Below are 15,548 nucleotides of genomic sequence, written 5' to 3' on the forward strand. Positions count from 1 at the left end.
GATTCACAGTGGGGGCGCCAAGGGGTCTAGGGGTGTTTGGGGGCCGGGGGGCTGCGCCAGGCCAGATGGGGGGCTGGAGGCGTTGCCATGGGAACACGGCAGGCTGGGGAGTTTGCGCAGAGGTGGAGGGGGGCCCTGGGGCATGCGCAGTCCATGACGGGAACTCAACGAGTAGAGGCGGTCTCTCGGGGTGGCGGGTTAACGCATGCGCCGTTGGGGATGGTTGCTCGTTGTGCGCATGCCCAGCGTCGTTGCCGTGCCCCCTGTGCCAGGGAGGCTCTGGTTGGCCGCGGGGGAGCGTTTCCGGGCGGCAGCGGAAGGACGGTTCTGCGGGAGGGCCCGGGCGTGCAGCGCAGAGCCGGCGGCAGCAGCAGCAGCTCAGCCCGGGGCTCCGGCCGCGGAACATGGGGCGATAGGAGGGGGCGCCGGTGAGTGCGGGCCCCGCCCGGGGCTGGGCTCCCGCGCCCTCGCGGGGAGACACGGGGGGAGCCTGTTGGCGGGGCACGGCCGCCCCCAGCGTCCCGGGCAGGTCCGAGGGCGGGTGGCTATGGGCTCCCCGCGCTCCCCGGCAGGACCAAGGAGGGGATTAGGGGCTCCCACCTGTCTGTGCTTCCAGGCACGCTAAGCCCTAGGAGACTCTAGGGAGCATTCACGCTCTCCTGTCATCACCAGATAGGCATCTCCAGCGTGGGGAGTTGAGGGGGGGGGGTTAATCTCCAACATCCCCTTGCAGCGCCTGGGATCACAGAATCACAGAATATCAGGGTTGGAAGGGACCTCAGGAGGTCATCTAGTCCCACCCCCTGCTCAAAGCAGGACCAATCCCAACTAAATCATCCCACCCAGGGCTTTGTCAAGCTGGGCCTTAAAAACCTCTAAGGATGGAGATTCCACCACCTTCCTAGGTAACGCATTCCAGTGTTTCACCACCCTCTTGGTGAAAAAGTTTTTCCTAATATCCAACCTAAACCTCCCCCACTGCAACTTCAGACCATTATTCCTTGTTCTGTCATCCGCTACCACTGAGAACAGTCTAGATCCATCCTCTTTGGAACCCCCTTTCAGGTAGTTGAAAGCAGCTATCGAATCCCCCCTCATTCTTCTCTTCCGCAGACTAAACAATCCCAGTTCCCTCAGCCTCTCCTCATAAGTCACGTGTTCCAGTCCCCTAATCGTTTTTGTTGCCCTCCGCTGGACTCTTTCCAATTTTTCCACATCCTTCTTGTAGTGTGGAGCCCAAAACTGGACACAGTACTCCAGATGAGGTCTCACCAATGTCGACTAGATGGGAACGATCACGTCCCTCGATCTGCTGGCAATGCCCCTACTTATACATCCCAAAATGCCATTGGCCTTCTTGGCAACAAGGGCACACTGTTGACTCATATCCAGCTTCTCGTCCACTGTAACCCCTAGGTCCTTTTCTGCAGAACTGCTGCCGAGCCATTCGGTCCCTAGTCTGTAGCGGTGCATGGGATTCTTCCGTCCTAAGTGCAGGACTCTGCACTTGTCCTTGTTGAACCTCATCAGATTTCTTTTGGCCCAATCCTCTAATTTGTCTAGGTCCCTCTGTATCCTATCCCTACCCTCCAGCGTATCTACCTCTCCTCCCAGTTTAGTGTCATCAGCAAACTTGCTGAGGGTGCAATCCACACCATCCTCCAGATCATTTTTGAAGATATTGAACAAAACCGGCCCCAGGACCGACCCTTGGGGCACTCCACTTGACATCGGCTGCCAACTAGACATGGAGCCGTTGATCACTACCCATTGAGCCCGACAATCTAGCCAGTTTTCTATCCACCTTATAGTCCATTCATCAAGCCCATACTTCTTTAACTTGCTGGCAAGAATACTGTGGGAGACCGTGTCAAAAGCTTTGCTAAAGTCAAGGAACAACATGTCCACTGCTTTCCCTTCATCCACAGAGCCAGTTATCTCGTCATAGAAGGCAATTAGATTAGTCAGGCATGACTTGCCCTTGGTGAATCCATGCTGACTGTTCCTGATCACTTTCCTCTCCTCTAAGTGCTTCAGAATTGATTCCTTGAGGACCTGCTCCATGATTTTTCCGGGGACTGAAGTGAGGCTGACTGGCCTGTAGTTCCCAGGATCCTCCTCCTTCCGTTTTTTAAGGATGGGCACTACATTAGCCTTTTTCCAGTCATCTGGGACCTCCCCCGATCACCATGAGTTTTCAAAGATAATGGCCAATGGTCTGTGATCACATCCGCCAACTCCTTTAGCACTCTCGGATGCAACGCATCCGGCCCCATGGGCTTGTCCTCGTCCAGCTTTTCTAAATAGTCCCGAACCACTTCTTTCTCCACAGAGGGCTGGTCACCTTCTCCCCATGCTGTGCTGCCCAGGGCAGTAGTTTGGGAGCTGACCTTGTTCGTGAAGACAGAGGCAAAAAAAGCATTGAGTACATTAGCTTTTTCCACATCCTCTGTCACTAGGTTGCCTCCCTCATTCAGTAAGGGGCCCACACTTTCCTTGACTTTCTTCTTCTTTCTAACATACCTGAAGAAACCCTTCTTGTTACTCTTAACATCTCTTGCTAGCTGCAACTCCAGGTGTGATTTGGCCTTCCTGATTTCACTCCTGCAAGCCCGAGCAATATTTTTATACTCATCCCTGGTCATTTGTCCAGTCTTCCACTTCTTGTAAGCTTCTTTTTTGTATTTAAGAGCAGGAAGGATTTCCCTGTGAAGCCAAGAATATTTACTATTCTTTCTACACATCGGGATGGTTTGTCCCTGTAACCTCAATAAGGATTCTTTAAAATACAGCCAGCTCTCCTGGACTCCTTTCTCCCTCATGTTATTCTCCCAGGGGATCTTGCCCATCAGTTCCCTGAGGGAGTCAGTCTGCTTTTCTGAAGTCCAGGGTCTGTATTCTGCTGCTCTCCTTTCTTCCTTGTGTTAGGAACCTGAACTCGACCATTTCATGGTCACTGCCTCCCAGGTTCCCATCCACTTTTGCTTCCCCTACTAATTCTTCCCGGTTTGTGAGCAGCAGATCAAGAAGAGCTCTGCCCCTAGTTGGTTCCTCCAACTAGGATGCATGAACTGGGAGTGAAACACCATGTGAATGATGCAAACTTTAAGTCCTTGCTGGAGGATTCTATTCCAGCCCAGCAGGGCGCTCTTAGAATCATAGACTATCAGGGTTGGAAGGGACCTCAGGAGGTCATCTAGTCCAACCCCCTGCTCAAAGCAGGACCTATCCCCAACTAAATCTTCTTCCCTGTCTAAGTGGGTACAGTGCAGCCAAGAGCAAGGGGGTGTCAGGGATACCATATCTTGGTGCCCTAAATTCAAATGTGAAAGTGCAGTCTAACTTTATTTTGTATCACATCTTCAATCCAAACTCTAGCTCTTAAATGCTTTAGAGGAAAAAATAGCAGAAGGAAAACCTCAGAGCTCTAAGGATAAAAAGTTGGTTTCCAATGAGATTTGAAAATAGATGGCAGATCCATTTAATTGCCCAATGACTTCCTACAATTTCAGTGAAAAATCACTTTGGTCATGGGGTACTGAAGTTTATAAAGTGAAAAAGAAAGCTCTGAACTCTTACTGTATGACTGGAACATCTGTAAGCTCCCATGGAGTATTGAGTTGTTTGTGCAATGAAAAACTACTTCAGACAGTGGGTACAGCTATATTTTAGGAGAAACTGGAATTTCCCTCAGTGTTCTCACATTTAGAAAATTTATGCATGTTCCTTTTCCTTGCTTCTCATTGGAGATGCCATATAATATCTTTTGGCAGCTAAGAGAAAAACTTGAAGTGAAAGGGAAGTATGCTTTAAAAAAGTCTCTAAAGGGGAAAAAATGTCCTGCTGTGTCCCAAGGGACACATGTTGAATAAGCAAGTACTTAGACCTTGGTAAATCCTGAAGCATTTTGTTTAGAAGACTTTGGACCTGCAAATGTAAAGTAAAAACACACTTTTAGAACCCCGCAAATCTGTGAATAGCCGCTTTATATCCGCTGACCATGTTTGCAAATCGGACTCAGAGACAAATTTTGTATTCGCACAGGGCTCTACACATTTTCCCTTAGTTAAATGCAGCATTTATATTCTGCCAAATCCACAGATGCTATCTTGGAAAATAGAGCTTGTTAGTTGGTGAGAATATTGCACACTATGCAGTCATAATTAGTGCGTTGTTACTGCACCTAGGAGCCCATGTTCAATTCAGGAAGCTTGCGGAATTTACTGAGATTTCCCTAAATGTCTGTGAAAACTCAATTATACCATAGTTGGGGATTCAGAGACTGAAGTTTTAGAAGTCTGTGAGGAAATGAGATTAATTTTTCAACCTTTGTTAATGGAGCATAGCCACAGGGAACTCCCTGTATAAGTTTTTAAAATGAGTTCATCTTGCTGTGATACGCAAGAAAACAATATCAATTTTCCTAGAGTTGCGAGTGACCATTCTTATTTCTGACTTGAACACAAGGAAGAACCTTATGGAAACTTGTTAGGGTACAGAATCTATTTCTACAATTATGTTTTTAGTTTGTTCATACTGAAACCTGAGTAGGGCTATGGATGCATTGTATAATGTGTTCTCCTGACGTCCAATGTATTAAATTGGTTCAAAATGAACTTTTCATTTCAGAAGTGGTGGAACTGATTTTTTTTTAAGTAAAGATGGGTGGCCTCTGAGTTCATATTTAGGTCTTTGAACCTGATTGATTATGATATTGATTAATTAATATAGATCCATGACCATCTATATAATCAGCCATAGTGCCAGTGTTCGGTAGCTCCTTTTACAAAGTGTGCTGACATATTTTTCTCCACACTTTAAGGTTTGACTCAAACCCTTAAACGTGACCTACAAAGGGGAAAACAACTGAATTTGTAACTTTTCTTTGGTTGTGATGAGCATGGGAGGCTGGAATGGGTCTTGTCTGCTTAATTTTTAACACTAGAAATTCTGGTTTTCATTATCCTGGAAGATTCTGTGATAACTTGAGAAATAATGAAATTATGACATTGCAAGGCTGAAAGCAGAACAGTTGAGAGGGAGGAAGGTTTTTAGACACAGTTAAACTTTTTAATACATATTTCACTCCAGTGCCTAATGAACACTTGGTAGAAAGGAGATCTCTTAAAGATTCAGCCAATCCTGCCCTTACAGTTAATGTATAAGTACTTGCAATATACCTCTCCTGAGATACCCACCACTTCCAAAGAGGTCCTCTAGCAAAACAGGGGATGACCAGACTTGACACTCCTGATATTTCTAAATTAAAAAGCAAGCTGTAAAGAAAACTTTTTCAGCCTTTATCCATCATAAAGAAGCACGCAAAAAAAAGTATATCCAAATTTCCTAAAAAATCCTTTGCAGATTACCTTTAATTTCTCTGTATAGATTTCTTTGCTCAATGTCTTTTCTTCCTGGAAATGGGAGCTGCAAGCACTCTGGTGAATGGTTCAACAAGTTATCTTGTTGCTGTAGACGATAAGTAACTTTGCATCTTCTAGTCTAATGCTGTAATAGTGGTACTTACTCAGTTGCAATACAGATTACTCAGGTTCCAGTGGCATCAGTACAAGCCATGGGGCATAGTCCTGCTGTGGAAGAAAGCTATTGTTGCAAAAATCTGTACTCTCTACTCCAATACCAACTAGTACTTAAACTTTTAACCTAAAAACAAAGATTTGACATAAACATAGACTTCCCTTCACCCTTGAGGATCCTGGGAAATACCTTGCCACTTCAGAAGACAAGGTACGTTAGGTTCACAGTTACTGTTTAAAGTAAGGCTTCATATTAAACACCCAGAAAAATTACATCTGATCATTTTAATAAGGACAAGGCATAGCTGTGTTGTGGTGTGTATTGTCTGCTGAGGCTTGTTTCCTTTTGATCTTCCTATGATATGGTAGGTGACATGCAAAACAACTGGTATCTTTGTGGGAATGAGAGGTATGTAGCACAGGAGGAGGGGAGACTAGGTTAACACTGGCTATTTACTTACAGGAAGCTTTTGGAAAATGGCCTCTCCATTCACTGGGCCCACAGCAGTTGCTGATGTAATTAAAGATCTAGACACTCAGATAGCTGTAAGTAAGTTGCTTGAGCTTGCCATGAAGTGCCATGTAGGACTTGAGGTTGAAACCTGTGCATCCACATTTTGTTTGTGTTCTGATGACTTGATTATGCCCAAAGGTTGAAATTAGAGGTGAACGTAAAAATTGCTCTGCATTAATATAGTGTTTTTTTGCCCAAGGATTTCAAAGCATTTCACCCAACATCTTCTGACCCCTCCATGGTAGGCAAGATTTCCTACTTTGTAAACTGAGACACAGGGCTAAGTGACTGGCCCTAGATCACCTAGCGAACCAGTGTCAGAAGCAGGAATCCTGGAATCCTTTCTTCTGCTTCTTGCACTATGCTCTAGGGGCCTCGCTCCAGAAATGCCAACTAAGAGCTTACAGGGCTCTGTATGATTGAAGAACATCCCAAGACACACACGTAGGGATTTTGCATTATTTTAAAATCTGTTAACATTGGGCTAGAAATTGATATCAGAGCTACGTGAAGTGACTTGCATTTATGTTTGTTTTTAAAAAGAAAAATATATGTAATATGTTTGCAGCAGTGCATGACTTTGAGCATTGGAATGAAACACTAAAATATCCACTGTCTAAGCATTCTTGTGTGATTATTTTTAAGAGTGATTTTTCTGTGTGAATTAATACAAACTAACAAAGAATTTAATGCTGTTATAGGGGAAAATCACATTTTCTACAAAAGGTAGAAAATATTATTTCCCTTAATTTATATATAAATATCCTTGATCTGTTTTGTTTTTTCCTGGTAGCCTGTTTTCAGCTTGCATCACTTGTCACTGTGAGAAGAGACATTTCCAAAGGGTGCTCTTTTATAGAAAAGTTTGAGGAAAACTGCACTATAAGAGAATTTGAGACCCCCACATCTAATTATGGAAAATAAATCACTTAAAACAAAAGTCAGAAATACAAAAAATTGTCATCACAACCAGTTTTATGTTCAGACACAGAAAACCCATTTGCCTCAATGCACGAGCAATAAGATTTTCAGAGTTAATATAGGCTGCTATTAAAGTTTCCACTTAAGTCACTTCACAGCTTAATGTCTGTCCTTTCAAATAGTGAGATGTATTTTCTATGTAACCACCTACTTATTGGTCTGAACTATCACCAAAATAGTGGCAGAAGCAGGAATCCCATTGACAACTGCATTCATTGAACTGAGATAGTAGAACGGTGAAAGACTTGTAAGAGCATCTGAAACCTCTTACTCTGATAGGTCAAACAATTTAATAAATATTTGTGTATTAGTACTAATCACTACAATTTTCCTTTACCATTCTTGGTGATAACTAAAGAACACAAGTTTAGACAGAGCCATGCTATTGTGGAGCTGTGGGCCACAGATCTGACTGCAAGGAAGCCAAGTGGTGGGTCTGTAGTAGTGTGCTAGGAAGAGTAGATGTTTCAAGGTTCTAGACCCTGTTTACTAATCTAGGTTGCCAGTTCAGATCCAGTCTAGATGTTACCATCTGGTGTTAGTCTGAGAATTTTATGGCTAATCTGGAAAGAGCAGGCCGTTAGTTAGGCGTATGAAATTAGTCAGTTCTGGCCTTTGTTTGACAGTCCATTAAATTCCATGTTGTGCAGCTGAAAGCCTCAACTGAAGTGAGGAATCAAAGGAATTAGAGACAAAGGTGGGTTTTCTACTGTCCTGTCACTTTTGGAGACCTGGCTTAATGCTGACAAGGTTTATAGGTGAAATTGAATTCTAGGGCTTAGGCCAAACTTTCAATATCTGTTCGCATTGCAAAACTGTCCTACTATTGGAAATGTCTTGGTTTGGGAATAATTACAGGTCAGACTTGAAGTGCATTGTTGGGGTTGTGTGGCAGATGCTAGAACTGTACCTTCCTGCTCTGTGCCTGGTTCTAACCAGTGCAGCTACATGAGGAGCCTTGTACTCAGCTTTCTCCTCTTCCCAACTAAGTAGATGTCTGAAATGTAAAAATGGAGTCTCTCATGTTGTGGTAGTGCCTAGAGACCCCGGTCGTAGACCAGGCTCCATGGTACATAGAATGAAAAAACAGTCCCTGCCCTGAGGAGTTTATAATCTGATTTTTTCCTCTTTAGTGTAATCTTCCCAACTATACATCAGGAGGTTGTCATTAATCTGCCAGTTAGGAGTAAGTATGGAGACCTAAGGCTGCCACCAAAGAGGCACAGGTAGGAGAAGAGGGAAAAGACCTTTTACGGGTCTGTAGGATTCAGGCCTGGATTGAATTTTGGTGTTAGACTGGAAGAGGGAATGCAATGTTCTTAGGATGTACTCGGGCTGGCTCAGTCAGACTTCACACCCATCCTCGGTTCTCCATTCAGTGAAGTCTGTGCAACCATAATGCCTTCCTTTAACGTTTTATTTTTAATGTACAAAAATATTTTCCTTTCCCCACCCATGTCCTTCCTCCCCTCAAAGTGTGTTTTGGAAGTATCAGAATAAGTTGAAAGCCTCCAGACACTGCCTGTGGGATATGGTCTTAGTACAGATAGTGAGGGGGAGTTTAGGGAGTGAAATCCAATCTCTAAATTCACACCTTTACCCCATTGTTCACTTTGGTGTTCCTTTCCTTCTCCAGCTGGTTGGTCTGGGTCCTCACAACCCCAAAAAGAAGCAGGATCTTGACAAGCTGTATGATTTAAAGACTAAAGCCCAGCAGATTATGAACCAGTTTGGCCCATCTACCTTGATCAACCTATCCAGTTTCTCCTCGATAAAGCCAGAACCAGCCAACACGCCACCACAGAGCTCCATGGCAAACAGTACCACTGTGGCAAAGATGCCAGGGACTCCTAGTGGAGGGGGACGCCTAAGTCCTGAAAGCAACCAGGTAATTTCACTTGAGATCTTGGGCAAACCGGGAGTTGTTCAGACTCTCCCTTAAATGACCTGGAAATATTTTACATTAATTAAACTTATCAGTTGAGTACCCACGGTTCACCCAGTCCTACAGAGATCCGGTTCCTGCCTCTCTCGAGTTTACAATCTGAATCAGACACAGACTGTATAGATCAGCTGCAGGTTGCATCTAGTCTCCTAGTGATGAACATCGGAGAGATCAGAAAATCCCATTCCAAGTGAGGCTTGTATGAAAAACAAAATACTGAATACAATGAAAATCTGTTTTCCAGTGCTGTAGGTCATCATAACAAGTGTAGGGCAATGTGCTAGATTCTCCCCCCCCCCCCCCCCCCCGGCTTCCCTGAAATAGGTCAAAAGGTCAGTTTAAACCTGGTTTCTGAAGTCAGATTGCTGGCTCCAACCTACGGTGTGTGTAGGTAACCTGTACCTCCTTGGGACAATGAGGAAGTAGCACCACAGTCAAACAGCTGCCATTTTACGCATATAATGCAACACTTGTTTTCAGTTTTTAACACATAAAATGATTGGCTGCATTCTGGCAGCAAAATGGGACGTATTCCAAAAACGGAAGGTATCTGATTTCAGTCTTCTCCAACACCATTCCTTCCTCTGCAGAAATACCCCCACCCCACGCGGTTCCACTCTTGTGGCAATGCTGGGGCTGGAATGGAAACTTTTGCTCTGCTTCAGAAGAACTAAGAGAGAAGCTGAGATGCAGAGAAGGCTGTGCTCCCCTGGAGGGGAGTGGCTTAACAGCATAATCATGTCTGAACTCCCGAGTCTTATGGGAATCACAGATTCAGATTCCAGTAGCTTTCACTTAACCTTTCATTCTACTCTGGGAAACAAACTAAATGTCCCAAGTTTGTGTGTAGATTTTCTGATGCTTTTTAAACTCGGGCTTCATGGACATTTGACTCGTTGGCACTTCTCAAAAGAGAAGGGGTTTGCCTCAGTGTCATTGAGCCAAATGTATCTAGTTTATCTTGTAAGACTTTTGGGACAGGGTGATACCATCCCTCTATATCCTACAATGGTGAGCATGCTGCTGATGCTCAGAAACTAATAAAATCCTCACTCCCCCCCTAGCTGTTATGCAGCATGCTATGTGCTAATTGACTGCCGTCCTCCACCCAGTGGTGGTGTATGTACCTTATTTGAAGCACTTCTGAATGGCGGGCACCATAGAAATGTAAAATATTATCTTTTGCCCATAATATAACCCTGCAGTTTTTGAAATTATTCTTGTACTTACAGTCCACCCTTCAAGAGTTCTCATTATGCAATTGTTTTCTCTTGCCAGCGCACTGTTGCTTTAATCAACAGTATTTTGAGATGAAAGAGATGGTAGCAAATGTTGTCTCATGTGAAAGGACAGCCTTATTCATTATTCTGTCTCATTGGCCATTGCTTTGTTTGTAGCTGCCAAGTAGGTTTGAGAATGCCTAGTTATTGCCCAGTGTTTATCTGCGCAGTTCCTGCAGTGTTACATTTTGTCAATACTGTGTATAGCCTGGAACGTGGATTACAGTTTTGGGGGCAGTTTAAGAGTGATTTTTTTTAATTTTTTGCTGCTGTGCTGTGTATTGCCAGTCAGATTGCTAATGCAGTGTGGAAAATGATCACCCTTTTATCCTCAGGTTTTAACCAAGAAGAAGTTGCAGGATCTGGTGCGAGAGGTGGATCCCAATGAGCAGCTGGATGAGGATGTGGAGGAGGTAGGCCATGTGTGACAACCCGTACTAGTAAAATAGGACATGCAGAGCCAATCCAGAGCTGTCATAGCCCCTTGCCCAATACAGGGAGGATTGGTTTATACTATTGTGCTGTTATGCAAGCTCTGGTCAGCTTCAAACGTGGTGCTGAAGGTCCATATACATTGCTGGTGCTCAGAGGTATTCATTCTAATTTATTAACCAGTCTTTTGCTGGTGACTCTCACAGACATCCCAGGGGCTTTTCTATAGGGTGTGGTCAAACTGTTTTCAGCGAGCAGTAGCTTCTGAGGGCTGAATTTCATGGTGGTCACTATGTTTTTTGACTATAACAGTCATCTAAAAAATAATATGAATGGGTTTGAGGTACTCCTTTCTTCAACCCCCTACTCCCCCACAGATGCTGTTGCAGATTGCTGATGATTTCATTGAGAGTGTGGTGACAGCTGCCTGCCAGCTTGCCCGACATCGCAAATCAAACACTCTGGAAGTGAAGGATGTCCAGCTGCATCTCGGTAAGAGATTCGTATCTTGTCAGTGAGGAGACAGAACTGAGGGATAGAAGTATCTGAGAAGGGATTGTCCCCGCTAGACCTTGGGGTAGGGATCTGGGTACATGCTACACAACCAGAGCAAACGCTGAATAGGGACATTTGAGGGAAATAGTCTAACCAAAATGTGTGGAAGCAGAGACATGGAGGAGGCTGCCCCTTTATGAACTTGAGCCTAGGGTGGCTGTCTAGGCATCATTTCTTAATGGACCTGCTGGGAATCAGGGACAATTTAAATGTCATTATGTTTTCTTCCTCCAAACTCTCCTATTCTTATGCACGGGCATACCGTTTTGTATCCATTCTGTAACCTGGATTGTAAGGTCTTTGGTGTAGGGCCTGTTTACAATAGCTGTATATAGTATCTAGCCCAATGGGACCCTTACTTGAGTCCTTAGATGCAAGCACAGTACAAATAATAAGTAACCTCTGTGGTGCCTTTAGTCACAGGAGTCCGGATTTCCCAGTACCCCCATTTCTCACTGAATATCTGCAGCCCTGGCACCAGGAGGTTCACTGAATAGCTGTTGTTGTTCTGGTGTGTTGAGGGCTTCCCTGTGTCGGACACTCTGCACAGCTTCCTTACGCAGTGATCTGTGCTTTCTGTTCCAGAGCGCCAGTGGAACATGTGGATCCCTGGTTTTGGTTCTGAAGAAATCCGGCCATACAAAAAAGCCTGCACTACAGAAGCTCACAAACAGGTGAGGAGCCCCTTGTGAATGCACTAATAGCCAAATGTAGGGGAGTCCATACAAGCAGAGTCCTTGTCCAACTCCCACCACACATGCCAGTGCTGCTCTTGTTCATCTCCATTCTTGCATTGTGGCCAAGACAGAATGGAATCCCGATGACACTGTGGATCTTGTATATTCTTTTAGACTCAGTGTGCTGTGTGTTCCCAAGGCTGCAACAATCTAAGACAGGGAGACTCCTGGCTGCTGCTAGATTCTCTCTTCTAACTGGTGGCCACACCCTTCAAGTTGCAGTAGAGAGTCAGTTGTTGGGAGACCCCATACGAGAGACTGCTAGTTTGTAATGCTGGCTCCCTGCACAGTGGACCTTGCAGTTAGCATGTGATGACAGTGCTGGAGAGCAATTCTCACCTAGCCTCTGACGCTCCAAGGAGGAGCCTAAAACAACCCTTCACCCACAGGCAGTTAAGCAGTCAGGGAGAAGACACTCAGTTCAGGATCCAAAACACAACCGTGGCCATGAGACAATGCTGCATGGCTGGCTTTTCATGGTCCGTTCTGCATGGAGCCAGCATGTGTGTGAATAGCCAGAAAGCTCTCTTTCCAGAAGAATTTAAAAATCCATGTTGACTGAAGGGAATCCTTGTTTGTAAAACCACAGGAGTCCAGGGATGCTGTTTGCATACTATGATCAAGAGTGACTAGGGCTGTAAGTCTTGCTGTTTGTTAAACATGGCATTAAAATGTGTGGTGGCTGGCTCTGTCAGCTAATGGCAGCAGCCATGCGTGTATGTAACAGTGACCCAGGTCTTACTGAGCTACTGCAGGACAACTGCAGAATCCCTTCCATTGGAAATAAATGGTTGCTGCACAACGTGGCAGCAAGAGACTTGTTGCCATTGTTTATAGGGGCAGCTGAAAATTATTTCCTCTCCTACTTAAATATCTGGCTGGGGCTCCTCTTGAAGAGCACTTGTGCTTGTCCTGGAAATTTCAGCTGTTAGTTACTTGTTCAGTACTGGTTTCTGTCTTGCTCCGACTTTGGAAGTTGCTGGGTTTTTTAAGTCAAAGGCTAAAGCCATGAATAAAAATCTCTACACCCACGAAATGCACCAGCATGGTAACGTGACAGCTCCATTCCTGACACAGCGGATGAAATGCTGTGCAGGTGCGGACAGAGGGTCTTCAGGTGGATTTTGATTCAGTGCACAATGCAAGTAAAATATTAAACTGTGCTAATGACTGAGTGAAATTAGGATTAAGGTAGAATCACCAAACCGAAATGATGACTCCGGACAGAATTTCTCCCAAGGAGAGAAGCACAGACTCTCTGAAATTTTTTTTTTTTTAAACTTTCTGGCTATGGATCTATCGAAGCTAGGATTCAAATAGCCTTAAAGAACCATGTTTAAACACCGGTCCAGCTAATTCATGGTAGAACACTGCCTACCGACGTGTTCAAGCCTGAGTAGGACCCAGGTGGAACACTTCTCAGCATGGCTTATAGTTTGGCCCCACCCACAAGTTAGACAAATCAAGTTACAAATGGATTTAGCTAGAACCCATCTTAACTGTTAAAATGTGGTTCCCAAAGTGTTTAAAGGCCATTGTGTCTGTAGTTCTTGGTATATCGCCACTGTTCACCAGAGCTTACTTTCAGCATATGGTATTGCATAAACAACCTGTTGTGGACCCTGTGTTTCTTCAATCTCATTCCTGTATAGCCACATTCCCAGCTTGATTTGCAGATAACCATGTTCCAGTCGCTCAGTTCCCTGTATTTTCCCTTTATTGTTTCAGAGGATGGCACTGATCCGCAAAACAACCAAGAAATAACCCCTGGGAGTAGCAGGGAGACAACTGTGCATTTGGGGATATCTGCCTCTAAGCTGAAGCCTCCATGACACCATCCATGGGATATTTTTTTTAATGCTTTACAGAGAAGCATATATTTTTTATTAACAGTGCAGCAATATCTATGACTTCGAGGAGATCGGCCAAAAACCATGATATGCCCCCCCTTCCCAGCCCCCCATCAGAGCACATCGTATCTTGAAACAAAGACTTTATTTGTGACCTTTAAAGTGGTTTATTGTATAAGTGATTGATTGTCCAAGGAACAGAGCATTTTGGTCTTGTTTGGGACAGTATTAGAAGCATCTGTAGAGGTTTTCGTTTTCCCCCTTCCCTCCTGCCAGTTCCAGTACTTTGTAATGTCAGTGTTTATATAAATACTTGCATTTGTTTTACATTAATAAAGAAATTATTAATCTAAAGCCGGGCATTGTCTCGTGCTTCTGCATTTGATGTGTCTACAGCACCTCATTTCAAACTCTAGGCAGTAGGAGAGCGGGGCGGCTTGCTGCAGGGATGTTTAAAGGACATGCCAGGTATAGGTTCAAAATGGAGGGGAGGACTAGGATGGCTCTTGCACTGGTAAGGGACAACACAGACTATTTTGCCTCTAAGTAGCCAGTTAAGATCCGGCTGAGGTGAGTAGTGACCACAAGTCCTACCATCTGTTGGCTGTTTGGCCTATGTGAAATAAATTAATGGTATCTGTCCAGTTCCTAGTGCACAAGGGTTCACATTAAGACCAACTGGAGCCCTGGCTGACAGCTGCAGCAGAAAGGCCAAGGACTTGGCGAGTCACCAAGACCGAACTTCCCTCTGGCTCCCTGCAGATCAGGGATGGTGGGATGGAAGCATGTGCTATTCCATGACCAAATGGAAGTCTTCAGTCTCCAGGGCTGTCAGTTGAGCACATTTCACCAGCACATAACTCACTTTAAAACTGTTTAGAAAATAAATTGAAGCTTAGGCCACAAATTTGAACCTAGTAACTCTGCTAATCAGGTGGGAAAGGTTCTTCAAATTGCAAACATGAAAGGGGAGGGGTGTTCCTAAATCTGTACCTCTTGAGTTTTGGGTCGACAAGGATGAAATTGAAAGCTGCCCCCAAAGACTTTGAAATATATACATGGTCCTAAAATAAGTCATCCGCTTTCCAAGCTAAAGGCTGCACCGCAGATAAAATCCAGACTTCTTATCTGGTTTGCCCACTTGTTACCTGGGGTTCTTTTAACCCAAAGCTCTTGGTAACTTTTATTCTGTGCAAGGTGGTGTCAGGAAATAAATCAAGGGAGACACAGCCATCCAACTGATAGATGGCTGGCACAAACAGGACAACGCAAGAGTGCTTTCACGTATGCAACAGGTTAGTAAAACACCCCCAACCCTTGATAATTACCGAAGGTGAACGTGGCTTTCGAGTTGCACCATGATAGGCTTCTGCTGGCCAAACTTCTGTCTGCCGGTGGGGATCCCAAGGTGCGTCCAGAGGGAGCGTTCCTGAACAGTTCCTCCTGAGAAGTCCAGCTACCTCAAACTTTTTCCCCTTATTTATACATTAATAATACAATGACATGTCCCTTAAAGAAAACTTGCTAAGCAAGCAGTTTTTAAAGGTCAAGCAAGGGGTTTCCTTCTGATCATCAATTTAACCAGATATGTTTTGTTTTGTTTTCCTCCGCCCCCCCTCTACCCCCCCAGAGTGTCCATACCTTGGGGCCTTGACAAACATTCCCGGAGGCACATACAGACAGACTTCCTGTTTTTCTAAAATACATATATCAGCAA

The 15,548-nt window shown here is 44.6% G+C and overlaps 1 protein-coding gene across 2 annotated transcripts; it reads left to right on the top strand.

The window, feature by feature from the left end:
- The first annotated feature begins 267 nt into the window (after window positions 1–267).
- Window positions 268–13,807, top strand: TAF12 (TATA-box binding protein associated factor 12). Of its 2 annotated transcripts, XM_074934127.1 has the most exons (7): window positions 268–428; window positions 6,001–6,083; window positions 8,669–8,920; window positions 10,593–10,670; window positions 11,067–11,181; window positions 11,830–11,918; window positions 13,710–13,807. In XM_074934127.1, exons 2-7 carry the CDS (start codon window positions 6,015–6,017, stop codon window positions 13,743–13,745), a joined length of 639 nt encoding a protein of 212 aa, XP_074790228.1. In that variant the 5' UTR covers window positions 268–428; window positions 6,001–6,014; the 3' UTR covers window positions 13,746–13,807. The 2 variants fall into 2 exon arrangements, with proteins under 2 accessions (XP_074790228.1, XP_074790229.1); XM_074934128.1 differs by lacking the exon at window positions 6,001–6,083 and having other exon boundaries at window positions 290–428.
- Window positions 13,808–15,548: the final 1,741 nt, after the last annotated feature.

This window comes from Natator depressus, chromosome 19, assembly GCF_965152275.1.
Source record: "Natator depressus isolate rNatDep1 chromosome 19, rNatDep2.hap1, whole genome shotgun sequence".
NCBI classification, from domain to species: domain Eukaryota; kingdom Metazoa; phylum Chordata; order Testudines; family Cheloniidae; genus Natator; species Natator depressus.

What these genes read in the sequence shown, in the direction of transcription:
- TAF12 (XM_074934127.1), top strand. Translation starts at nt 6,015, where the DNA reads ATGGCCTCTCCATTCACTGGGCCCACAGCAGTTGCTGATGTAATTAAA. An exon ending in ATCTAGACACTCAGATAGCT is followed by an intron (nt 6,084 to 8,668) that starts GTAAGTAAGTTG and finishes TTCCTTCTCCAG; the next exon opens with CTGGTTGGTCTGGGTCCTCA. An exon ending in TAAGTCCTGAAAGCAACCAG is followed by an intron (nt 8,921 to 10,592) that starts GTAATTTCACTT and finishes TTTTATCCTCAG; the next exon opens with GTTTTAACCAAGAAGAAGTT.